Here is a 26,177-nt window from a genome sequence, read left to right as displayed (position 1 = left end):
GTTTGTTAAGGGAATGTTGCTCCCCCATCAGTGCTGTTTGTCAGAAGGTCACAAAAGGGGAAATGGCGGGGACCCGGGGAAATGGCGACCGTCATAAATATGAGTCCCTTGCCAAGCGTCCGAATTTCGATCCCATGACCACGGGGAGGCTGCAACGGGTCGTAAGCGTGGAAACGGCATATGTCCCTTTTTTCAGTGCCATTACAGCTTCGAACGGACACGAAGCGAGTTAAGTCGAGAACTACCTGCGTTCTGCTTATAACACAACGTTGCTGTTGTGCAGAGGGAGCAATTCTGAGCATCCCCAAAAGACAGATTGAGAGGTTAACAGAGTCGGAAGGGACCTTGTAGGTCATCTAGTCCAACCCCACCCCACCCAAGCAGGAGACCCTACACCATTTCTGACAGATGGCAGTCCAGGCTCTTCTTGAAAGCTTCCAGGGATGAAGCTCCCACAACTTCCGAAGGCAACTTCTGTTCCATGGGTTGATTGTTCTCACTGTCAGAAAATGTCTCCCTATTTCCAGGTTGAATCTCTCCTTGTTCAGTTTCCATCCATTACTCCTTGTCTGTCTTTAGGGTGCTTTGGAAAATAGCTTGACCCCTTCCTCCTCTCTGTGGCAGCCCCTCAAATTTTGGAAGACTGCTATCATGTCTCCCCTGGTCCTTCTCTTCCCTAGACCAGCCAGGCCCAGTTCCTGCAATCGTTCATTGTATGTTTTAGCCTCTAGGCCTTTGATCATCTTAGATAGATTCAGATTTGGAAGGTACCTTGTAGGTCATCTAGTCCAACCCCCACCCAAGCAGGAGACCCTACACCATTTCTGACAGAGGGCAGTCCAGACTCTTCTTGGAAGACTCCAGTGATGAAGCTCCCACAACTTCTGAAGGCAACTTCTGTTCCATGGGTTGATTCTTCTCACGGTCAGAAATTTCCTCCTTATTTCCAGGTTGAATCTCTCCTTGGTCAGTTTCCATCCATTGTTCCTTGTCTGGCCTTCGGGTGCTTTGGAAAACAGGTTGACCCCCTCCTCTCTGTGGCAGCCCCTCAAATCTTGGAAGATGCTCTCCTGTCTTCCCTGGTCCTTCTCTTCACTAGACTAGCCATGCCCAGTTCCTGGAACCGTTCATCGCATGTTTTAGCCTCCAGTCCCTGAATCATGCTGGTTGCTCTTCTCTGCACTCTTTCTAGAGTCTCAACATCTTTTTTATAGTGTGGTGACCAAAACTATTTACATTTATCTATTCTAGATGTGGCCTTACCAAGGCTTTATGGAACCTTTAACTATAGAGAGTTAAGAATGATAGATTTTGGTCTGGACCAACCTCTTCAGGAAGGCGCAAACCTCAGCTCGCTCTTGCTAACTTCTGAATGGGAAGGCAAGGGGTGACTTTTGAGAGCCCGCTCCCCAAAATTTCTAGGAGATTTGGGGGTTCCTCATAAGGAGGACATTCTCTGCCAATCAAAAGAGCCCTTGAAACAAACCCTAAACCATGATTTGATGCCAGGGAAGAAGCAACCAAAATGGGTAGACTCTGGATACTGCCCTCTAGTGGATAGTCAGGTGAAAGGTGGCCGCTATCTGAACAAAATTCAGGCGTTTGGCCACGGTCTCATATTTATGACAGTGACAGTGTCCCGGGGTCATGTGATTCCCCTTTTGCAACCTTCTCACAAGTCAAGTCAACGGGGAAGCCAAAGTCCACTTAACAACCAAGTTTCTAATTTATGAACTGCAGGGATTCGCTTAGCGAGAAAAGCCGTATAATGGGGACAAAAGTCACGGAACAAATGTCTCACTGAACGACAGAAATGCTGGGCTCAATTGAGGTCAGGGGTGGGATTCAACCCATTCGGACCCGTTTAACCCAAACCGGATGTTAATTTTAATCTGGTTCGCCGAAACAGTTGTTGCAAGGACTGGCTGGCCCCGCCCATCCCGCCCCTCCCCTCCCAGGAGTCTCCACGCGGCCCGTTTTGGATGCCACGTAAGTGCAGGGACCGTATGGAGGCTCTGGGAGGGTGAAAAACGGACCTACCGGAAGTACTGGAAATCCGGAAACAGGCCTGTTTCTGGCCTCTGGAGCCCGGGGGAGGCTGTTTTAGCCCTCCTGGAGGCTTGAGAAAAGCCTCCGGAGCCTGGGGAGGGTGAAAATGCCTCCTCCTTTCCCTGGCGTGGTACAGGAGGCCGAGTAGGCCACGCACATCCAGCAACCAGTTGCTGAAATTTTTCAATCACACCTGATTGCAGTCGTAAATTGGGGATTACCTGCAGATGGGTACAGAGGGGGGAACGGAGAGGACACCTCCCCTCCCAAAAAAAACCGTTTTAGAGAAAGTCACACTTACTGCCGGCGTTCAAGAGAAGCACGGAAGGAGGGGCGTTCATCTGTTCAACATCTGCAGCTGGGAAGAGAGAAAAGAAAGAAAAGAGAGTTAAGACGCGTTTGGGGGAAAAAATTAAGATTTTTGTTGAACAGGTATAGAGAGCTGTGTCGTTTACCGTATTTTTCGGACTGCAAGACACACCTAAATTTAGAAGAGGAAAACAAAAACAAAAAAAAAGTTTTGGACTCCCTTTTTTTCGGGCCTTTTGCAGCTTTTTTTCCAGCCCGTTTTCGGGGATTTTTCTGACCCGCTTTTAAGGCTTTTCTCGGCCTGTTTTTTTTGGAAATATATAAAATATATCCCCAAGATTTATATTCGGATGCTTGACAACGGACTCGCATTTATGACAGTTGCGCTATCCCGGGGGTCAAGTGCTCCCGTTTGGCGACCGTCCGACAAGTGAAGTTCATTTAACAACCGTATGAATGGTTAAGATGAGAAACGTCGTAACATGAGGCAGGCAAAAAACTCCCTTGACCAATGTCTCATTTAGCCACGTAAATGTTGGGGCTCAACTGGGGTTGTAGGTCGAGGATTATGGCTGTGCCACCTGATGGAAGATTTAGATTATTTTAGATTTTATTGAACTTCTATACCGCCCTTCTCCCAAAGGACTCAGGGCGGTGTACAGCCATATTAAAACACATATAAACCACAAAATTTAAGAACAATTTAAAACAAATATATAAAATTTGGCCCACGAAATTAAAAACTAACAAACACCCAATTTAAAAGCACCTTAAGATGTTTGCAAGGCGCGCATGTGCTGATATGCGAGTCAAAAAATGGGTCGCGACTTGCCGAACGGAGCTGCCAGAACCAGCCCCATCATCCTTGGCCACAGAAGGGCCAGCGAGGATCCAAAAGCGCCATTACAAACTGGGGAGGTTCGGCCTGCAAACTTTACACCAACTTTACACCGGCACAAGTCCGGTCCGGATACCCCCGAGCACTTGCGGAGGGGGGGCGGAGAGGCATAGGCCAGTGGTGGGTTCCTCCCGGTTCGGCCGAGCCGGTAGCGGTGACAATATGACGTCACTGAACCGGTTCTGGGCCCCCCCCCACGTTATTCTTACCTTTTATTTGGTCCCACCCCCAATCTATTGCTGCCTCCTGAGTCCCAGCTGATGGCTAGAGGGAAAAAAACTGTTTAAACTCTTGCCGGGGGGGCTTCAAAGGGCCGCCCTACAGCTGATCAGTGTTAAAAGAAAACAAATGAGTAGACCGGTGCCTGCAAAAATACATGAGTAGATCAGTGCCTGCGAAAATAAATGGGTAGACCAATGCTTGCAAAAATACATGAGTAGACTGGTGCCTGCAAAAATACATGGGTAGACCGGTGCCTGCAAAAATGAATGAGTAGACAGGTACAGCTCTGCAAGCAGTTAAAAGCCTGGTAGACCAGTACCTCTGCTAAATCCTAAAGAATTGTCACATGACCATCAAGCCACGCCCATAAAATAAGCCACGCCCACAGAACCGGTAGTTTAAAAAATTAGAACCCACCCCTGGCGTAGGCCTATGAAAATGGGGGGGGGGGCGACAACGAGGGGCGGGGGGAGAATGATCTGCCCTGCAGAGAAATTGGAAAGGACATCCCAATCAAAAACTGCTTGACCCGAGAGGACCAGCTGTTGCTGGCGGGGGCTCCTTGACCTTTGCCCTCTCCTCCGGCCACGATGTGAAGGGGGACGGCCAATTGTTGACCGGAGGCATTGTCTCGGCTTTTGAAAGGAATAAATAATCTAGCACGCTGAGCTGATGACCTTTTTCTGGGGAGGGGGGTTCTTTGGGGCTGCAATCAAGCCCTGGGGTAGCTTTAAAGGGTGCCCCCTCCTCTTTTATAGCCTAATTGGGTGCCATAACATAAATCAATTATTTCTCCTGTTTTAAGGGACAATGGGTGCCATTCTTCTCCGGCTCCCAGTTCCCTTCTCAGCCTTTTGGCTCGGTTCTTTTTGAGTTTTTACAGCTGTACGGTCAACAACGCAAGGAGAGGAGGAGGAGAAGAAAAGTCCGGCCACCACTGCAGAGTTGGGGGGCGAGGGGGGACACACCGCAGGGGAGGGGGGAAAGGTTGCCCCGGTCTGACCTTCTCCTGACCCGTGGCTGGCCTTGCCTCTGTTTATCCTCACCAAAATGGATTTTGGGGGGGGGGGGAGAGAGGGTCCTTCCTCCCCACCCCAGAAATGAACTTCGCCTGAACCTGCAGGAAAGGAGTTGACTTTGAAGGCCCCCCCCAGGTGAGACCGTGACTTGGCCAATATCTCAACTCTTCAGTGGCGCCTCAAAGGAAACCTGGGAAATATTGGGGGGGGAAGGGGGTTTAAAGACTACAACTCCCAGCATCCCTAGCCGGAAGCATCTGGGAAGACACCATCCCAGGGGTGAGATTCAGCAGGTTCGGGAAAACTGGTAGCGGAAATTTTGAGTAGTTTGGAGAACTGGTAAATACCACCTCTGTCTGGCCCCAGGAGTGGGGAGGGAATGGGGATTTTGCAATATCCTTCCCCCAGGAGTGGGGAGGGAATGGGGATTTTGCAGTATCCTTCCCCCAGGAGTGGGGAGGGAATGGGGATTTTGCAATATCCTTCCCCCAGGAGTGGGGAGGGAATGGAGATTTTGCAGTATCCTTCCCCCAGGAGTGGGGAGGGAATGGGGATTTTGCAATATCCTTCCCCCAGGAGTGGGGAGGGAATGGAGATTTTGCAATATCCTTCCTCCAGGATTGGGGAGGGAATGGAGATTTTGCAATATCCTTGAATCCACAACTCTCCGAACAAAAATTAACTAAAAATCCTGCTATTTGAAACAATTTAACCTAAGAACAAAAGGCACACCAGTCTAATCACCTGTGACTGAGTGAAAAGACTGGACATGCGCAGAAGAAAGGGGCGTGACCAGGCTGTAGAGGAAGTTTGAATGGCACCCAGTCAGTCCAATGACAGTGGATCTTAGCCCAATCGGTGGAATATCTGAGCAGCGAGGGAGGAAAATGGGAATTTTGCAGTATCCTTCCCCTGCCACGCCCACAGAACCGGTAGGGGAAAAAAATTGAATTTCATACCTGCACCATCCCCATCAGGTTGCAGAAAAGATATGGGACTGTCCGTTTTGAAGAACGGCGTTCGTCCTTTATGGAGCAAGGAGGAATAAGCAGCCGGACAAAAGGGGGGGGGCGGAAAGAGGGGAGGGGCTCTCATAAGGAGCCTTGGTGGTGCAGCGGACTAAGTGCTGTTATGTAGCATTTAGCTGCCAGCTGCCTGCAATTATTGCGAGTTCAAATCTCCCCAGGCTCAAGGTTGACTCAGCCTTCCATCCTTTCGAGGTAGGTAAAACGAGGACCCGGATTGTGGGGGCAATAAGCTGACTTTGTAGAAACACCGCTTATGGGGAGCCAAAAGCCCTAATAAGCAGGTATATACAAAAAAAGAATGAAGGCTATTGCTATAAGTGCATTGTTAGCCATCCTGAGTCTTTGGAGAAGGGCGGCATATAAATTGAACTAATAAATAAATAAGTTTTGTTAATGTTCATCTTCCGAAGAGGGGAGGGTAGACAAGTTGGAAAGAAAGCATCTTCACACCTACCAAAGGGCGGGTCATGTTCGGCTGAAGGCTCTTGAGGGAACCCTGAAAGAGAAAAGAGACAGCCTTTTTTAAATATAAATGTTATTAATTTTCTATCAATCACATTTCTGAGCGCTTAATCAACATTGTGTCGTCTGGGTATTTAGTTCGATGAATGATACAGCTTTGCATTCTTCATCTCCACCAGAAGTGGGATTCACATACTTGTAGCAACCGGTTTGCCCAGCACCAGAAATGTGAGCATGCGTGTGCACTCACTTTGCGTGCACGCCATCCACGCGTGCGCAGTGCGTCACAAAACATGGCAATTCACTTGTGCGCACCATCCGCACACCCGTGCGGTGTCAAACACGGCAATTTGCCCGCACATGCATGCACCGTTAAAAAACACAAGCGATATAGGACGGGATTGCGCTACCAGTTCGCACGAACCGATCAAACCGGCTGAATACGAACCTCTAATCTCCACCCCTTTTTTTCCAACCGCTGATAAAATAAATTCCATGTTTGACAATATTGTGTGTCTTCGTTCCGTTTAATTTTAAGTCTATCCATTTCTGCACAATCTACTATCTTCCTAATTATCTCTCCGTCTCGCGGTGTTTCTCCGTTTTTCCAAATATAAGACAGGGTCTTATTTTCGGGGAAACACAGTATACTTTGCTTATCAAGTTTTTCTGGTATTATGCCTAATAAAAACAGTCCAGGTTTAAAAATCTATGTTTCCGTATCACCTTTTCATTTCACCTGTGTATTTTTGCCCAACGTTTTTTTGCTTTAGCACAAGTCCACCACATGTGATAAAATGTGCCCGGTTTTTGGTTACATTTCCCAACATAGCCTTATTGCTATAAACCGGGACTCATTTTTTTAACGCTGGCCTTAAAAGGGGGGGGGCTTCTGCCCAACTCGTCAAAGGAGACCATGGGCAAGACATCACTAGCCTTTTTGGGGTACAGGAAGGGTCCCCCCACCATCCTTCGCCTTCCAAAGTTGGCCACTTCTGGATGGAAGCGTAGGGTTGATCCCGGGCCAAACGAACGCAAAGGAGGCTCTGGAAACCCACTCACCCACCCACCCAGGACAGGGACCCTCTTCCAAGATATGATCCAGGCAAGTAAGCAAGCAGAAAATTGAGAGGACGCCCAACTCCTGGGACGGTTCTTGAGAGCTTGAGGTCTAAAGAAGTCCCACCTGCCCTTCCATACTAGCTGAAGATGCTGGTGAATCAATGCCAGGAAAGTCCCGCTGGCCACATTTTGAGGTGTGGGCCTGAAAGCAATCCAGGACCCCAATCCAGATGGGGTTCAGTCAGGGAGTCACCCTAGGATTGGCCAGCTCTTCAGGGAATCATACCAAGGACACTCTAGGACAGGGGTCTCCAACCTTGGCAACTTTAAGACTTGTGGACTTCGACTTCCAGAATAGTCGAAGTCCACAAGTCTTAAAGTTGCCAAGGTTGGAGACCCCTGCTCTAGGAAAGACCTTCTTCCCTATTAACCCATGACCAACCTTTGGGAAAGGCGTAAGGGTGGGGCTTCTGAACCCTGGGCAAACTATCCAAAATTAGATAAAAGTGGTCTTTCTTTGGGCCACAGTCCACCAACCCACGACCACCACCAGAGGGACGTTGAAATGGACTTAAAAAGATTGCCACAGTGTCCTGCGATATATTTGAAAATCTGCCAACATAAGATGAACTTAATCGATGAAAACAACCGCGGGGAAGGTGTGGGAAGGACGCGAAAATCATTCCACGCTGTCGTTTTTAGTCCTCGAGATATGAAGGGGTTGTTCTGTGACGCTTCAAAGTGAGGACAGTGCTAAAGGTAGAGACTTAAGGTAGGTCCTTGAAGCTTGGTAAGATTTTTCGGATGAGTAGTTTAAGGTAACGAAGAAAAAAAATTGGGAGAAACTGGGCTGGGGGCATATCGGGGCTGTTCAACCCTGGCCACTTTAAGACTTGTGGACTTCAACTTCCAGAATTCCATGCTGCCTGGGGGATTCTGGGAGTTGAAGTACACAGGTCTTAAAAGTGGTCAAAGTTGGACACCCCAACATAGCCCCTAACCCAGCCCTTCCCAAACTTTTTCCTTCCTTCCATGTTGCCTGAGGGATTCTGGGAGTTGAAGTCCACGGGCCTTAAAAATGGCCAAGGGTGGACTTCTCCAGATTATATCCTAAAGTCACACTATACCTCAGAAGATCCCTGGATCTCACTTAACTTATTTGGGGAGATGAAACGACTCCAAACGCTTGAGAAAATCAGCAATGGTTAAAAAAAAAATGGCAGCCGGACTCGTTCGGTCATCAGGGCACCAACTATGGAGAAAGCGACTCTCCACCGATCTTAGAAAGATTCCCGTCTCTTTCACCTTTCGCCGAGATAATTCAAGGAGATGCAGCGAGTTAATCAGACACCGCAGCGTAATCCCTGGGGAGATTACACAAACTTTTACAACCACAGTGTGGAGTGCGATGGCCAAACCAGGCCTAACCGGATTTGGGAAGGAATTTCTTTTGGTTTGAGTTTGGGATGGGGTGGGGAGAGAAAGGAAGGAAGGAAGGAAGGAGGGAGGGAGGGAGGGAAGAAAGAAAAAAGGAAGGAAGGAAAGAAAAAAGAAAGAAAAAGAGAGGAAAAGAAGAAAGAAAAAAGAAAGAAGGAAGAAAGAAAGAAGGAAAGAAAAAAGGAAGAAAGAAAAAAGGAAGAAAGAAAGAAGGAAGGAAGGAAAGAAAAAAGAAAGGAAGAAAAATAAAGAAGAAGGAAAGAAAAAAGAAAGGAAGGAAGGAAGGAGGGAGGGAGGGAGGGAAGAAAGAAAAAAGGAAGGAAGGAAGGGAGGAAGGAAGGAAGGAAAGAAAAAAGAAAGAAAAAGAGAGGAAAGGAAGAAAAAAGAAGGAAGAAGGAAGAAAGAAAGAAGGAAAGAAAGAAGAAAGAAAGAAAGAAAAAGGAAGAAGGAAGGAAAGAAAAAAGAAAGGAAGGAAGGAAGGAAGGAAGGTGGGGAAGGGCCCGTCCACCTTGCCTAACCACTGGGTGCTATGGCCACTTCCACTCGGGAGCCGCAAAATGGCCGCTGCAGATTGGGCACAACAAACCAGGTTGACGACGACAAAGCCTAGAATTGAGGTTTAAATTTCAGTCCTGGGCTTGCCAAACTCCAGCACTAAGAGATGGACAAATCTGTCCAGTGGATGGGGTTTCCCTCGCACCCCATCCTGAAATGCGGGTTGTCCTCGACTTACGGCTGCCATGGGGCCCAAAATTTCTGTCGCTAAGCGAGACTGTGGTGAAGGGAGTCTCGTCCCATTTAACGACCCTCATTAAGGAAATCACTGCAGTTAGTAACATGTTGGTTTAGGGCAGGGGTCTCCAATCTTGGCCACTTTTAAGACTTGTGGACTTCAACTCCCAGAATTCCATGCTGCCTGGGGGGATTCTGGGAGTTGAAGTCCACAGATCTTAAGGTGACCAAGGTTGGAGACCCCTTGTTTAGGGAATGTGGCTTCCCCACTGACTTTGCTTGTCAAAAAGGGGAATCAGGTGAGCCCCCTCCCCCCCCAGATCACTGCAACCGTCGTAAGTATGAGACACTGGCCAAGCATCCAAATTTGGATCATGCGACTAGAGAGATACAGGTAGGCCTTGACGTATGACCACAAACTGACACATACATACACACCCAAATTTCTGTTGCTAAGTGAGAATTTTTTAAAGTGAGTTTTGCTCCATTTTACGACGGTTGTTAAATGAATCCGCCTTCCCCGCCCCGTTGACTTCGCTTGTCAGAAGGTCGCTGCGACCGTCATAAAGGTGAGTCAGTGGTCAAGTGTCCGAATTTTGATCATGTGACCCTGGGGATGCTGCAACAGTCGTAACTGTGAAAATTGGTCGCTTTTTCCGGTGCTGTTGTAACTTTGAATGTCACTAAATGAACTGTTGAGGATTACCCGTATTTGTAATTTGCTTTTCCCTGCTCTCTTCCCCTCGCTCTTCTAAAGATTGAATGTGTTCTTCTGTGCTAAAAACATCTGTACAAGCCAGTTTTAGGCAAATTCTGATTTTGACTCTGAAATATGCAATCGGGGACCGCTGATTTAATTAGATATCCTGAGATGTCTGCAAGGACCAAACTTGCTCTAGAGAGAAAGAGAAAGAAAGAGAGAGAGAAAGAGAGGGGGGCAGATATAGATAGATAGGAACATCGAAAAAGAGAGAAAGACAGAGAAAGGGAAGAGAGACAAAGAAAGAGAGAGAAAAAGAGAGAGATAGAGAGAAAAAGAGAGAAAGGAACATAGAGATAGAGAGAAAAAGAGAGGGAAAGAGAAGAACATAGAAAGAAAGAAATAGAGGAAAAGAGAGAGGAACATAGAAAGAGAAAGAAAAAAGAGAAAGAGAGAGGAACATAGAAAGAGAGAGAAAGAAAGAATAAGAGGGAGAGGAACATAAAAAAGAGTGAAAGAGACAGAGAAAGGGAAGAGAGACAAAGAAAGAGAGAAAGAAAGAGAGGGACAGAGAGACAAAGAGAGAAAGAGAAAGGAACATAGAAAGAGATAGAGAGATAGAGAGAAAAAGAGAGGAAAGAGAAGAACATAGAAAGAAAGAAAAAGAGGAAAAGAGAGAGGAACATAGAAAGAGAAAGGAACATAGAGAGGGAAAGAAAGAATAAGAGGGAGAGGAACATAAAAAAGAGAGAAAGAAAGAGACAGAGAAAGGGAAGAGAGACAGAGAAAGAGAGAGAGAAAGAGAGAAAGAGAAAGGAACATAGAAAGAGACAGATAGAGAGAAAAAGAGAGGGAAAGAGAAGAACATAAAAAGAGAAATAGAGGAAAAGAGAGGAAAAGAGAGAGGAACATAGAGAGAGAAAGAAAGAATATGAGGGAGAGGAACATAAAAAAGAGGGAAAGAGAAAGGGAAGAGAGACAAAGAAAGGGAGAGAAAGAGAGGGACAGAGAGAGAGAGAGAAAGAGAGAGGAACATAGAAAGAGACAGAGAGATAGAGAGAAAAATTGAGGGAAAGAGAAGAACATAAAAAGAGAAAGAGGAAAAGAGAGGAAAAGACAGAGGAACATAGAAAGAGAAAGAAAGAAAGAAAGAAAGAAAGAAAGAAAGAAAGAAAGAAAGAAAGAAAGAAAGAAAGAAAAAAAAAGGAACACAGAAAGAGAGAGAAAGAATGAATAAGAGGGAGAGGAACATAAAAAAGAGAGAAAGAGAGAAAGAGACAGAGAAAGGGAAGAGAGACAAAGAAAGAGAGAGAGAGGGACAGAGAGAGAGAGAGAGGAACATAGAAAAAGAGTGAGAGAAAAAAAGAAAGGGAAGAACATAGAAAGAGAAAGAAAAAGAGGGAAAGAGAGGAACATAGAAAAAGAAAGAAAAAGAGGGAGATGAACATAGAGAAAGAAAAAGAGGGAAAGAAGACTATAGAAAGAAAGAGAAGTGAGAGAAGAGAGAGAGAAAGAAAGAAAAGAGGGAGAGTAAGAAAGAAAGAAAAATGTTTCAAATAGGGAAGTGGTAAACAGCTTCTCCCTTCATCCAGCTGTTCCCGCCAGCTTTGGAACCCCGTCCAGCTGCTACTCCTGCACGTAGGCAGTGAAGACAGCCTGATTGAATCATCCCTCATATCTCTACTGCTTGTCGAGGCGGCCACTGAAGAGTGACCCGTGGGGAGGGGAGGGGGCAGTCAGGCCTGCATGCTCCGAGCCGGCGAAAGGAGGGAGGAGAGGAAAAAAAAACACCCACCCTACACCTTTATTTGCACCAAGCTCCCCAAAAGCCAGGAAGCGGCAATTCCCCATGGGGGGGTCAGCCTGGAAAAGCATGCCCGGGCCATGTGGCAGGAGGGCGGAGAGGGCCGGGGACAGGAGCTCCGGGGCCGGCCTCACCCCTGCCTTGGATAACCGGAACGCAAGCAAGCTCAGGTTCATTTTGGGAGAGCCTTAGGGGGTTAAGCGCCGAGAGGTGTGCCTCTGTGCTCCTCTCCAGCCTCCGGTTTGCCCCATGGGGCTTCTGATGCAGCCGCCAAGGGCCAAGTTGCAGGAAAGGCGAGCGAAGCTTGGCGCCTCCGCTTACGTGCCGTACGAGACCCGGCTCTGCGGGGCGGGTGGCGCAACTGGAAAGGACAGTGGCTCAGGGGCCTGGCCTCCCACCCCCACCCGCAAGTCCCATGGGCGGTGTATCTTACGAAAGCGGTCGAAATCGGAAGTGCGGCTGGTCTCGGTTCTCGTGGAGGGAAAGGACAGCTTTCGAAATTTCCCAGGAGCCGGGAAAGTTCGGCCGGGTGCGAAATCTCTTCGTTTGCGCCAACGGCTCCGGGCGGGTGGGAAGGGGGGGGAGAGAAAGAGAGAGAGAGAGCAAACAAGAAGGATCCCGACACCCGTCACTCGTCACAGGTGGCCGGAGTTCTGCTTGGCCGGCGGTGCAGAGCTGTCATATGAGCGCACCGCCAACTGCCCAGAGTGCCCTTTCTCGGAGGGTGACACCGAAACCCAGGAAATTGGGACACCCAAGAAGCAGGCAGGGCGAAAGGAGAAAAGACGATGCGATACCGAAATGCGGGAGGTGGTGGAAATGAGAAGCCCCCCACCTCCCCAACAAGCATATGGTGGTAGCAAGATCCTGTGCATCTCCCAGCTCAGCGTCCTAGGGGTGGTGGGTGGGCTAGATCAGGTTACAACCTCTACAGATGCCTCGTCTCTTTCTAAAGTCGGCGGAGCTAACTGGACTTGGCGAGTGGGACACGCAAGAAGAAAGGCGGCCGGTGAATTTTGTGAGGGTCTTTCCTTGGTCTGCCTCGAGACCACCTTGGGGGTGGTACGAGGCTGCTAGAACCATGCCAGATCTTCACTCTGACCACCTGCTTACAGGTAGTCCTCGACTTACAACAGATTGTTCGAAGTAACAACAGCACTGAAGAGAGACATGATCATTTTTCAGATTTACGACCACTGCAGCAACCCCATAATCTCCTGATTTACATTCAGATGCTTGACAATAGAATCTACCTACCTACCTACCTACCTACCTACCTACCTATAAACAACTCTTAAATACTTCCTTATCTACCTATCTACCTACCTATCTACCTACCTACCTATCTACCTACCTACAACTCTTAAATACTTCCATATCTATCTATCTACCTACCTACCTACCTACCTATCATCTATCTACCTACCTATCTAATCTATCTACCTACAACTCTTAAATATTTCTCTATCTATCTATCTATCTATCTATCTATCTATCTATCTATCTATCTAATCTATCTATCTACCTACCTACAACTCTTAAATACTTCCCTATCTACCTACCTACCTACCTACCTACAACTCTTAAATACTTCTCTATCTATCTATCTATCTATCTATCTATCTATCTACCTACCTACCTACCTACCTACCTACCTACAACTCTTAAATACTTCCCTATCTATCTATCTATCTATCTATCTATCTATCTATCTATCTATCATCTATCTATCTAATCTATCTACCTACCTACCTAAAACTCTTAAATACTTCCATGTCTATCTATCTATCTATCTATCTATCTATCTATCTATCTATCTATCTATCTAATCTATCTATCTATCTACCTACCTACAACTCTTAAATACTTCCCTATCTACCTACCTACCTACCTACAACTCTTAAATACTTCTCTATCTATCTATCTATCTATCTATCTATCTATCTATCTACCTACCTACCTACAACTCTTAAATACTTCCCTATCTATCTATCTATCTATCTATCTATCTATCTATCTATCTATCATCTATCTATCATCTATCTATCTAATCTACCTACCTACCTAAAACTCTTAAATACTTCCATGTCTATCTATCTATCTATCTATCTATCTATCTATCTATCTATCTATCTATCTATCTACCTATAACTCTTAAATACTTCCATATCTATCTATCTATCTATCTATCTATCTATCTATCTATCTATCTATCTATCTACCTACCTACCTACAACTCTTAAATACTTCCCTATCTATCTATCTATCTATCTATCTATCTATCTATCTATCTATCATCTATCTATCATCTATCTATCTAATCTACCTACCTACCTAAAACTCTTAAATACTTCCATGTCTATCTATCTATCTATCTATCTATCTATCTATCTATCTATCTATCTATCTATCTATCTACCTATAACTCTTAAATACTTCCATATCTATCTATCTATCTATCTATCTATCTATCTATCTATCTATCTATCTATCTATCTATCTACCTACCTACCTACAACTCTTAAATACTTCCCTATCTATCTATCTATCTATCTATCTATCTATCTATCTATCATCTATCTATCATCTATCTATCTAATCTACCTACCTACCTAAAACTCTTAAATACTTCCATGTCTATCTATCTATCTATCTATCTATCTATCTATCTATCTATCTATCTATCTATCTATCTATCTACCTATAACTCTTAAATACTTCCATATCTATCTATCTATCTATCTATCTATCTATCTATCTATCTATCTATCTATCTATCTATCTATCATCTATCTATCTAATCTACCTACCTACCTAAAACTCTTAAATACTTCCATGTCTATCTATCTATCTATCTATCTATCTATCTATCTATCTATCTATCTATCTATCTATCTATCTATCTACCTATAACTCTTAAATACTTCCATATCTATCTATCTATCTATCTATCTATCTATCTATCTATCTATCTATCTATCTATCTATCTAATCTACCTACCTACCTACCTACAACTCTTAAATACTTCCCTATCTATCTATCATCTACCTACCTACAATTTTTCAATACTTCCATATCTACCTACTTACCTACCTACCTACCTACAAATAATTCTTGTCTGCCCATCTACCTACCTACCTACTGTGTTTCCTCAAAAATAAGACCCTGACTTATATTTTTTTGAACCCCAAAATAAGTGCTTGGCCTTATTTTCGGGGAGGTCTTATTCTTTTGGGGCGCCTGGAGCAAGATGGGGCTCCTCTTGCCGTCTTACCTGATTCCCAGTTCTGTCTCCCTAACCCTAACCAGAGGAAACGGTGGGCACCAGATACACATGCGTTTAAATACTTTCAGGGGAGGGGGCTTATTTTAGTGCATGCGCTCAAAAGCCCGATTGGGCTTATTATCAGGGGAGGTCTTATTTTTGGGGAAATAGGGGTGACGGATTCCCTGACGAGCACTGGGGAAGGCAGGTTCACTTAACGATGTTACTCATTTAACAACTGCTGTGATTCACTTAACAACTGTGGCAAGGAAAAGTCGTACAATGTGGGGCAAAACTCACTTGACGGATTTCTCACTTAGCTACATAGGTTCTGGGCTCAATGCTGGTCGCAAGTCAAGGACTAGCTGTATTAAAGACTTTTAATAATGGCCGCTCCATCCCTGGAGGTTTTTAAGAAGAGACTGGACAGTCACTTGTCTGAAATGGTCTAGGGTCTCCTGCTTGAGCAGGGAGCTGGACTAGAAGACCTCCCAAGGTCCCTTCCAGCTCTATTCTGATTGAAAGACCACTGAACTGACCGCCGTGCTACCGACTAGGACGGGGGTCGCTGGGCGGGGATCCAAAAAAAGATCGGCTAAGACTTAAAAATGGCTTTCTACCCAACTGATTGGAGGAAGACCAAAAATTTCACTTGCTCCACGACTTTTCAGTAGAAAATACATCACCAGCTTGGGTTGAGAAGGGGCCATCTTGAGCCCAAGAGGACCGTCCCAAATTCAGGGCCTCCCCCTTGAAACCTGGGTCAATTTGTAACCCGGCTTGACTTATTTCTGATCTGCGCAGTCCCTCGTCCACCTTCTGCCTTTCCCACTCCCCATTCTCTCCCCCCCCCACCCCAGAGCCAGCAGTTTTTCAAGGTCGTTTCAAGGCTGTTTGGAAAACTGGCGATTAGGAATTTGCTCTTTGTCCTGGCCTGAAGGCCTGATCCTCACGTATGCCTTCCTTATCCTGGGATCTGGCACAAAGCAACGTGTCCAGCAGCCGGGTGGGAGAGGAAACCGTTCTCCCATCCATAGTTGCAGATCTACATCAACTAACCCAGGAGAGAAGCAACCTAGAACTGCAATGGTGAACCTATGGCACGCGTGCCACAGGTGACAGTGGAGCCATATCGGTAGGCACACGGGTGTTGCCCTAGCTCAGCCAACTGATTTTCGGGCCTTCCGGTCCCACCAGAAGTCGGCAAACAGGCCGTTTCCAGCTTCCGGAGGGCTTCCAGGGGGATGTGGGGAGGTTGTTTTTGCCCTCCCCAGGCTCCTAGAAAGGCTCTGGAGCCTGGGGAGAGGGAAAAACAGGCCTTCCGGTCCCACCAGAAGTCGGCAAACAGGCCGTTTCCGGCTTCCGGAGAGCCTCCGGGGGGGGGAGGTTGTTTTTGCCCTCCCCAGGCCCCTAGAAAGGCTCTGGAGCCTGGGGAAAGCGAAAACGGGCCTTCCGGTCCCACCAGAAGTCGGCAAACAGGCCGTTTCCAGCTTCCAGAGGGCCTCCGGTGGGGGAGGTTGTTTCTGCCCTCCCCAGGCTCCTAGAAAGGCTCTGGAGCCTGGGGAGAGCGAAAAACGGGCCTTCTGGTCCAATCAAAAGTCAGCAAATGGGTCGTTTCCGGCCTCCGAAGGGCCTCAGGGGGGGGATAGGGAAGGCTGTTTTGTCCCTCCCCAGGTGCCAAGAAAGCCTCTGGAGCCTGGAGAGGGCGAAAAATGGGCCTACCTGGCCCACTGTGTGCCAAAAGCGGGGGGGAGGGGCGCACTGAATTATGGGTGTGGGCAAACACGGACGTGACCCACTGCGTTCCCCCGCTTTTGGCACACAAGGGCAAAAACGTTAGCCATCACTGACCTAGAACCAAGGAGAGAATTTCCTGACTCTGAGAACAATCAAGCAGGGGAACGGTTTGTCTCCAGAAGTTGTGGGTGGCTCCAACACTGCGGGCTTTTAAGAAAAGTCTGGACCGCTATTTGTCTGGAATGGTATGAACACGGGGTTGGACTAGAAGACCGCCGAGGTCCCTTTCTTATCCTGTCATTCCGCTGGCCCCAGAAGGAAACATCCTCGTGAGAAAGAGATGTCTTGTTTGACCCATATTAATGCTAATACAGGGACGCGGTGGCTCAGCGGCTAAGACACTGAGCTTGTCGATCGAAAGGTCGGCAGTTCAGCGGTTCGAATCCCTGGCGCCGCATAATGGGGGTGAGCTCCCGTAACTTGTCCCAGCTTCTGCCAACCTAGCAGTTCGAAAGCAGGTAAAAAATGCAAGTAGAAAAATAGGGACCCCCTTTGGTGGGAAGGGAACAGCGTTCTGTGCGCCTTTGGCGTTGAGTCATGCCGGCCACATGACCACGGAGACGTCTTCGGACAGCGCTGGCTCTTCGGCTTGGAAACGGAGATGAGCACCGCCCCCTAGAATCGGGAATGACTAGCACAGATGTGTGAGGGGAAACTTTAATGCTAATACAGTCATACAACCTCAGTATTTCTAACCATACTGTAACAACCAGTTTGCCCAGCACCAGAAATATGAACGCATGGGCGCCATCCGCGCAAGTGTGCGGCATCACAAAACACGGCAATTCGCTCTCACGCGCCGTCCACACATATGGCATCAAAAACACAGCGATATAGGACGGGATAGCGGCCAGGTTGCCACTACCGGTTCGTCCGAGCCAGCTGAATCCCACCTCTGGTTCTAACCATGGAGCAACCGACTGGGAATTACATTGGAGTGAAACAATTCAAAATCCCGAGAAGATGAAGAGGCAAATGAGGGACACAACCTTAAAAGTGGCCATTTGTCCAGAATGGTCTAAGGCAGGGGTCCCCAATCCACGGTCCAGGCCACAGCATGCCAGAAATCAGGCCGCACAAACATAGCCCCATCCGCAGAATGCAGGCAGCACACGAAACCACGTCCTTTCCACATCTCTCCACAAAACCGGTTCCTGGTGCCCAAAGGTTTTTTTGGGGGGGACACTGGTCAAGGGTCTCCTGCTTGAGCAGGATGTCAGACTAAAAGACCTCCAGGATCCCTTCCAGCTCTGTTATTATATCTAGAACAGGGGTCAGCAACCTGCGGCTCTGGAGCCGTATGTGGCTCTTTCACACCTCTGCTGTGGCTCCCTGTCACTCAAAATTTGCATCACAACTGCTAATGTGCGACACCCGCCGGCACGTGATTTATTGAGCTTTTCAACCCCCGGTAGGCCAACCATGGATAAATCCAAGCACAGAAAAGTTTCAAGAAGAAAACAGAATGCTTAATTCAACTACGTATGCTAGTTTTGTGGCCGCTCAGGAAATAGTCAGGCACGGGAAGGGTTTTGTGGCTCCTGGTGTTTTCTTTTCTGTGGGAAACGGGTCCAAATAGATCTTTTGAGTGTTTAAGGTTGCGGACCCCTGATCTAGGATGTCAACCACTGCCAACTTTTCTGCTTTCAGAGACTTGAAAAGCCAGAGACAGACGTGAGTGAGTGAGCGCCGACGGAGGCCTTCGTGCCGTCCCGTTCCTCTGGCTCGCCCAGAAAAATGCTGCCGAGGTTTGGCCGAAGGCTCAGCTCCGGCATCTAAAGCCATAAATAGTTTTCGTGTCACGTCCCCCATCGCTTTTACGATGTTTGCAAAGGAGACCGGTGGGAAATGATAAGACCCTCTCCTGTTTGGACTTGCAACGCACAAAGGGAAGGGGGCAGAATATTTTCCCAGTCTTTTCTGCCTCGCTCGGTATCTTATTGGGGGGGCCCTGGCCCGAGCAGAAGGCCTCTTCCGACCCCCCCCCTTTCGGGTTACCCCACAGCTACTGAGCCCCACTGAGCAGGCTTCCCAACCTCGTCACACCCACCCACCCCTCCCAGACCATGTACCCCTTGGGCAGCCCTTCTGACGGGTTATTACCACCCTCAGATCCTTTTACGACAGGAACCCACAGGAGCTAAATCAGGTAGATCTAGCTGCTGGTAGATCCCAGAGTTGATTTGCAAAAGATCAGCAAGGGTCCCTTGTTCCCTATTGTTCGGAGGGAGGGACCCACTCTTGAAAGGCCCAGGTTAAAATATAACCAGGCTGCCAAGGGGAGGAAAAAATCTTGGTGGACTCGCGTTCAAAAAAAGAAAAAGGATGAAAACTGATTGTTACAAAACACAGCCGGAGAGCTTGTTTTTCCCTTTTGCTCAAGATTTCAAGAAAGGCAAACACCGGTGTAACTTCTCCTATTTTTTTTTTAAAAAAAACTTTGCTGGACAACGAACAGAAAAAAACGCATCTTGCCGATGCCTTTCCTTTTCTCCCCTCTTCCATCCACAAAGCCCACAATAATTCCACAAGTAAAATAAATAAATCCGATAACAACTCCCTATAAAATCCTCCCGGCGTTCAGTCAGAACGGAGGATGCTTCTTGGGACGAGAAGCGAAACGTCTTTAAGAGGGGGGAAAAAAACCGCCGCAGAAAATCCAGCTGACTTTTGAAAAAGAAAAACTTTGGGATATTTCCCCCCTTTGTTTCTCCTCTCTTTTAAAAGATTTTGACTTTCCGTTTTTTTTTCCCCAAGCAGCATTTCATGTGCTTTTGAAAAGGAGGGAGGGGGCACCTTTCCATAAGCCACAGGATGAAGCCCCCCCCTTCAAAAAGAGCTAAAATACTCCTCCGAGGATGAGCCCAAAGGGAGTAGCTGATCCTGGGTGCTGTTTTAGGATCGTATTCACCAAGGCTAAGGTTTATTTAAGGTTTGCAAACAGTTTGCTGTTTCTCTCTAGGTCAGTAATTCAGCCAGAAAGGGATGGTCTTAAGAGCTGCCAGAATCCCAAGCGAGCCACATTTTTGCAAGCCAAGAAAAGGAGTTAGTTGACTCGGCATTTTTCGGTAGGTTAAAAAGAAAAAACATGCCAGAATCTTGGGGTTTCTGAAGGACACAAATGGAAAAATGTTTTTGGCTCTGCATCGGAAATTCAGTGGTTGGTGTTATCGTGGTCGGCATTCAGATGCAACAATAAATCAGAATATCCTGGCTTACCCCCCCCCACACACACTTTTTTTTTTTAAATGCTTATATGGCTAGCCACGAAATGGCCATTTCAATGTTCCTCTTTTTGCAAAAAAAAAAAAGTTTTTCTTTGTTTGTTTGTTTGAAAGGAGCAAGCAAAATTGAACCTGAAACATTTCAAATTTCAGGTCTCAGCCCAGCCACAATTTCTGGCACGTTCCAAAGGAAGATTTTGTTTGGCAACAATTCTGTCCTGAGTTCAAAACGCGGTTTTTGGAGTTTGAAAAGGGGGAAGTTAGGAGCTCCAAATCCTTCGGGCGGGGGGGGGGGGGGGTCCAAGAACAGCCCCTTTCAAATGTAAAGCAAATTCTTTTTAAAGGCTTTGCATTACCCAGTAAGACCTATTTTTATATTCGACCTGCATAGTTTTATCCTCCGAAAAGATTCAATTAACAGAATAGAATAACAAAAGTCGGAAGGGACTTCGAAGGTCTTCTAGTCCAAGCAGGAAAACCCTATCTAACTATCTATCTATCTATCTATCTATCTATCTATCTATCTATCTATCATCTCTCTCTCTCTCTCTCTCTCTCTCTCTCTCTCTCTCTCTCTCGATAATCTATCATCGATCTATCTCTATCAACCATCTTCTATCTATCATCTCTCTCTCAATAATCTATCATCTATCTCTATCTCTATCATCTACTATCTATCTCTATCTACCTACTTACCTCTATCTATCTATCTATCTATCTATCTATCTATCTATCTCGATAATCTATCATCTATCTCTATCAACCATCTACCATCTATCTCTATCTATCTATCATCTATCTATCATCTCTCTCTCTCAATAATCTATATCGATCTATCTCTATCAACTATCTATCTATCTATCTATCAATCTATCTCTCTCGATAATCTATCATCTATCTCTATCAACCATCTACCATCTATCTCTATCTATCTATCTATCATCTATCTATCATTCTCTCTCTCAATAATCTATATCGATCTATCTCTATCAACTATCTATCTATCTATCTATCTATCATCTCTCTCTCTCAATAATCTATCATCGATCTATCTCTATCAACCATCTATCTATCTATCTATCTATCTATCATCTATCATCTCTCGATAATCTATCATCTATCTCTATCAATCATCTACCATCTATCTCTATCTATCTATCATCTATCTATCATCTCTCTCTCTCTCTCAATAATCTATCATCGATCTATCTCTATCAACCATCTATCTATCTATCTATCTATCTATCTATCTATCTATCTATCTATCTATCTATCATCTCTCTCTCTCGATAATCTATCATCTATCTCTCTCTATCATCTACCATCTATCTCTACCTACTTACCTCTATCTATCTATCTATCTATCTATCTATCTATCTATCTATCTATCATCTCTCTCTCTCATCTATCTATCTCTATCTCTATCAACCATCTACCATCTATCTCTATCTACCTATCATCTATCATCTCTCTCTCTCATCTATATCTCTATCAACCATCTACTATCTACCATCTAGCTCTATCTATCTATCTATCTATCTATCTATTTATCTATCATCTCTCTCTCTCGATAATCTATCATCTAGCTCTATCAACCATCTACCATCTATCTCTATCTACCTACCTACTTACCTACCTACACGCTATTTCTCCCAAACTAAAGTGGCATTGAGAGCATTGTGATGGTTCCACACTCTACTCAACAAGACACAACGCTACACAATCCAAAGCTCCTGCTTATCCAAAGAAATTTTGTTCCACTCAACCGATCCGAGCACTCACACTCCTGGGTACGATAGACTATTCCTGCACAGTGCAGTTCCACCAGAGGCACCAGGCCTTCCCCAAAAACAGCATCCGCCTAATGGCAGGAAGAGGGCAAGAGTTTCGAGGCACTACAAAGACCATAAACTGGCCGTGTCCTCTTTTAATCGGACCCGCAAGAGTCATTTACTCTGCAAAAATTTCCCCCTTCCTGCTAGGATTTTTTTTCTCACCAGTTCAACAAAACGCAGCCCAGTCCTCCATATTCTCATTTTATGGCAAGGGGGAACACAGCGAGACGCCCTCCCAAATGGCTTTCAAGCTTTTTGGGGGGAGGGAGGGGGCAAGGAAACAAGATTGAACCTAGGCAAATGGTTAGCCAGATCTTGAGATAGCCAAATACACACTTTTCTGAAAAATAACAGAGGAACGCTGGCTTAATCTGACTTGGCCCCACAAAAAAAAAAATCATTGCAATATTCCCAACTAACACATTTTATTTATTTATTTATTTTTTAAAAAAAGAGGTAGGACCATTAAATAGCATTTCCTGAAATCTCTACGTGGGGCTACTAAAAAAAAAAAGTGGAAATTTCCACAGCTCACAAAGCTCTGGTCACAAAGACCCCCGTAAAGTCGATGTCTTAGTTTTAAGAGCCAATGCAAAGCTCGCTTTCTAATCACCAATCGACAGATTTAATTGATCTGAAGCCGGACGGTGGATTTTTGTTTGTTTTTTTTTTGTTTTTTTTTTAAAAAATCAAGTGAGCTTTAAGAGGGGCCATGTTTCTCCAGGACAAACAACCTCAAGGATTTTAGAGCAGGCAGAAATAAAGTGTTAACAACCCCTGAAAAAAAAAAATATGCCGGCCGCCAGCTTTCAAATCCCTTTCAAATTATTGAAGATAATTGAATATTGAGATTCTGGAAGCTCAGTTTAAAGAGCAGCAAAACGCCCTTTCTTTTTCTGCAATGGCTAGAATTTAAGGTCGCAATCCTACACCACCAGCTGAAAAAAAAGGGAAGGAGGAGTGGGGGGGGCGAAGTGTTCAGGATACAACCGAAGCAACTTAACTTTTTGTGGGACTCTGGGCTGTTTGTGCAACACAAAACCTGGTGGGGAGGAGACCGAGAAGAGCTAAAACTGGGCTGCACCCAAGTAGAGTCTTGTTGCAGGATGAAGTCTCCCTGGAGACCCCAACCCAAAAAGGGAATGGGGGGGGAGAGAGAGAGAGAGAGAAAGACACAGAGAGAAAGTCAGGAAGAGAGAAAGACAGAGAGAAAAAGAGAAAAAAGAGAGGAGGGAGAAAGAAAAAGAGAGGAGAGGAGGGAAAGAGAGAGACAGAGAGGAGAAAGAGAGGAAAGAAAGAGAAAGAGAGGAGAGCAAGACAGAAAGAGAGAGAGAGAGAAGGAACAAAAAGAGAAAGAGGAGAGAAAGAAAAAGAGAGGAGAGAAGAGGAGAGAAAGAGAGAGACAGAGAGGAAAGAAAGAGAAAGAGAGGAGAGCAAGACAGAAAGAGAGAGAGAGAGAGAAGGAAGAAAGAAAGAGAGGGGAGAGCAAGACAGAGAGAGAGAGAAAGAGAGGAGAGAGAAAGAAAGAGAGACAGAGAGAAGAGAGGAAAGAAAGAGAAAGAGAGGAGAGCAAGAGAGAGAGAGACAAGGAAGAGAGAAAGAGAGAGAAAGAGAGGAGAGCAAGACAGAAAGAGAGAGAGAAGGAAGAAAGAGAAAGAGAGAGAGAGGAGAGCAAGACAGAAAGAGAAAGAGAGGAGAGAAAGATAGAAAGAGAGAAGACAGAGAAAGAGAGAGGGAGAGAAAGAGAGGAGAGAAAGACAGAAAGAAAAAGAAAAAGAGAGAGAAGAGAAAGAGAGCGACAGAGAGGAGAAAGAGAGGAAAGAAAGAGAAAGAAGAAAGACAGAAAGAGAGAGAAGGAAGAAAGAGAAAGCGAGAGAGAGAGAGGAGAGAGAAAGAAAAAGAGAGAAGAGAAAGAGAGAGCGAGAGAGAAAGAGAGGAGAGAAAGACAGAAAGAGAGAAAGAGGAAAAGAGAGAGAGAGGAAGACAGAAAGAAAAAGAGAGAAAGAAAGAAAGAAAGAAAGAAAGAAAGAAAGAAAGAAAGAAAGAAAGAAAGAAAGAAAGAAAAGACAAGACACAAAGAGAGAATGGTCTCTTGAGAGACCCCAATCCCACTCCCCACTTTTTTAAGGATTTTGCCTTGCAGGAGAGGAGAGAAAACGTGGGGAGGGAAGAAGGCTGCAAACCCCCCTTCCCGACTCGGAAAGTGGGGTGAACCTGAGCTCCTCGTTGTGTTAAAAGCTTTGTCAAATTCAGTTCAGGGAGGGAATCGAGATTGGGGGGTGGGTGGGTGGCAACGGGACCCTCCCTCTTGAAAATCGAGGGGAAGCCGAAATTACAACACAATGACCAGAGGCCAGATAAGAGGGTGGGTGGGATAAACACCCGACCTGCTTCTCCTCCTCCTCCCCCCCACCCACCCCAGGTTGCAAAATAAGGCACAAAAGCTCTTGGAAAAAACACATTTTGAAGTTGGCGGAGAGGAGAGGGAAGAAAGGAAAGGGAGAAAGGAGGGAGGGAGGGAGGGAGGGGGCCTGGGGTGTGTTTTTTTTTGTTGTTGTTGTGGTGTGGGGGGGAAGGAGAGGACCGCCCCCTCCCTTCCCTCCCCCCCACCTCTCCAAGTTTCCCATCACAATGTAGGGCCTCCCTTGCATTTCTATGGGGTGGGGGTCTTTTATTGATCCCCGAGCCTTTCAAAAAGCAGGATCCCGGAGTTATAAAATATTCACCCGCTGCCATTGAGCGGCCCGAGATTGATCACTGCCTCGCACAGGAAGTGCCCGAGGAGGAAGGTCCTTTAGAAGGCAGGGTGGGGGTGGGGGCAGGAAGGACCCCCCCTCCAAAGTGGGGGAGGGGGCAGGCTTTGCCAAGGAGGGGGGAGATGGAGACCTTGCAAACCCCCAACCCATTATTGGAAACCCCCCCAACTCATAATGGGGGGACTCCCAAGAAAAATTGGGGAGCCCCCCACCCATTATTGGGAGTCTCTTTCTTCTAAGGCAGGCTGGACCCCCCCCCTCAGCCATAACTCCTTCGCTTCTTCAAATGGGCGCATGCCCCCCCCCCAAAACTGGAGGACACCCTTCTTCTTTCCCATGATCCCTTTGGCCCCCTCCGCTGGACTCCCCCACCCATGAGTCCCAGTCATGGTAGGGGAGGGAGGGGTCCTGCCAAGGGTGGGGGGAATGAAGGAGACTTTGCAAGCCCCCCAACTTGTTATAGGAGAGGGGGGGCTCTTCGGATGCAGAAGGGACCCCCACAAACACCCCCACATACCCGCCACCCGCTCACTTCCCCAACCTCATCTCTTTGCTAGATCCAGCGCTGGAGAAGAACGACCCTCCCCCCCATTTACTGCCCCTTCCCTGGACTCCCCCCACCCATGATTCCCAGCCAGAATGGAGAGGGGGAAGGCTTCTGGAGGAGGACCCTCCCCATTTCCCCTTCTCTGGACTGCCCCACCCATGATTCCCAGGCACAGTGGTAAAAGCTCCCTGGAGGAGGACCCTCCCCATTACCCCCCCCTTCGCTGGACTCCCTCACCCATGCTTCCCAGCCAAGGGGGATAAAGCTTGCTGGAGGACGACCCTCCCCATTTCCTCCCCTTCCCTGGACTCCCCCCCTCCATGATTCCCAATCAGGGCGTGGGGAGGCTCGATGGAGGACGACCCTCCCCACTTCCCCTGGATTCCCCCACCCATGCTTCCCAGCCAGGGGGGATACAGCTCGCTGGAGGATGACCCTCCCCATTGCCCCCGTTTCCCTTGGACTCCCCCACCCATCCTCCCCAGCCAGGAAGGATAAAGCTCGCTGAAGGACGACCCTCCCCATTACCCCCCTTTCCCTGGACTCCCCCTCCCATCCTCCCCAGCCAGGAAAGATAAAGCTCTCTGGAGGACGATCCTCCCCATTTCCCTTGGACTCCCCCACCCATCCTCCCCAGCCAGGAAGGATAAAGCTCTCTGGAAGACGACCCTCCCCATTCCCCCGCCTTCCCTTGGACTCCCCCACCCATGCTCCCCAGCCAAGGGGGATAAAGCTCGCTGGAGGACGACCCTCCCCATTACCCCCCCTCCCCTGGACTCCCCCACCCATACTCCCCAGCCAGTAAAGATAAAGCTCCCTGGAGGACGACCCTCCCCATTCCCCTTGGACTCCCCCACCCATGCTCCCCAGCCAAGGGGCTTTCTCCTACCGTTGGGGGGCGGGGGCTCGTCCTTCCTCTCGGCGGCCCCCGCGCCGGGCGGCGGGTCGGGCTCCATGGCGCTCAGGAGGCGGAGGGCGGCGGCGGCGGCGGCAGAGTCTCCCCCGCAGCCCGGACCCCTCGCCCGCCGCC

At 47.1% G+C, this 26,177-nt stretch overlaps 1 protein-coding gene across 2 annotated transcripts in view; it reads right to left on the bottom strand.

Annotated features, from left to right (window-relative positions):
• The window catches only part of NR6A1 (nuclear receptor subfamily 6 group A member 1), an 89,211-nt gene extending 63,034 nt beyond the window's left edge, over window positions 1–26,177 (bottom strand). The window contains exons 1-3 of one of the 2 annotated variants that reach the window (XM_087879884.1): window positions 26,037–26,177; window positions 5,980–6,021; window positions 2,351–2,407 (exon numbers count right to left, since the gene is read on the bottom strand). In XM_087879884.1, coding sequence (XP_087736010.1) covers window positions 2,351–2,407; window positions 5,980–6,021; window positions 26,037–26,103 — 166 coding nt within the window. In that variant the 5' untranslated portion in view covers window positions 26,104–26,177. The remainder of the gene's footprint in view (window positions 1–2,350; window positions 2,408–5,979; window positions 6,022–26,036) is intronic. The other variant, XM_087879885.1, reaches the window with a different exon arrangement.

This window comes from Pantherophis guttatus, chromosome 16 (genome assembly GCF_059756535.1).
Source record: "Pantherophis guttatus breed Tessera chromosome 16, ASM5975653v1, whole genome shotgun sequence".
NCBI lineage: Eukaryota > Metazoa > Chordata > Lepidosauria > Squamata > Colubridae > Pantherophis > Pantherophis guttatus.
This window is presented reverse-complemented; position numbering and strand designations above follow the sequence as displayed.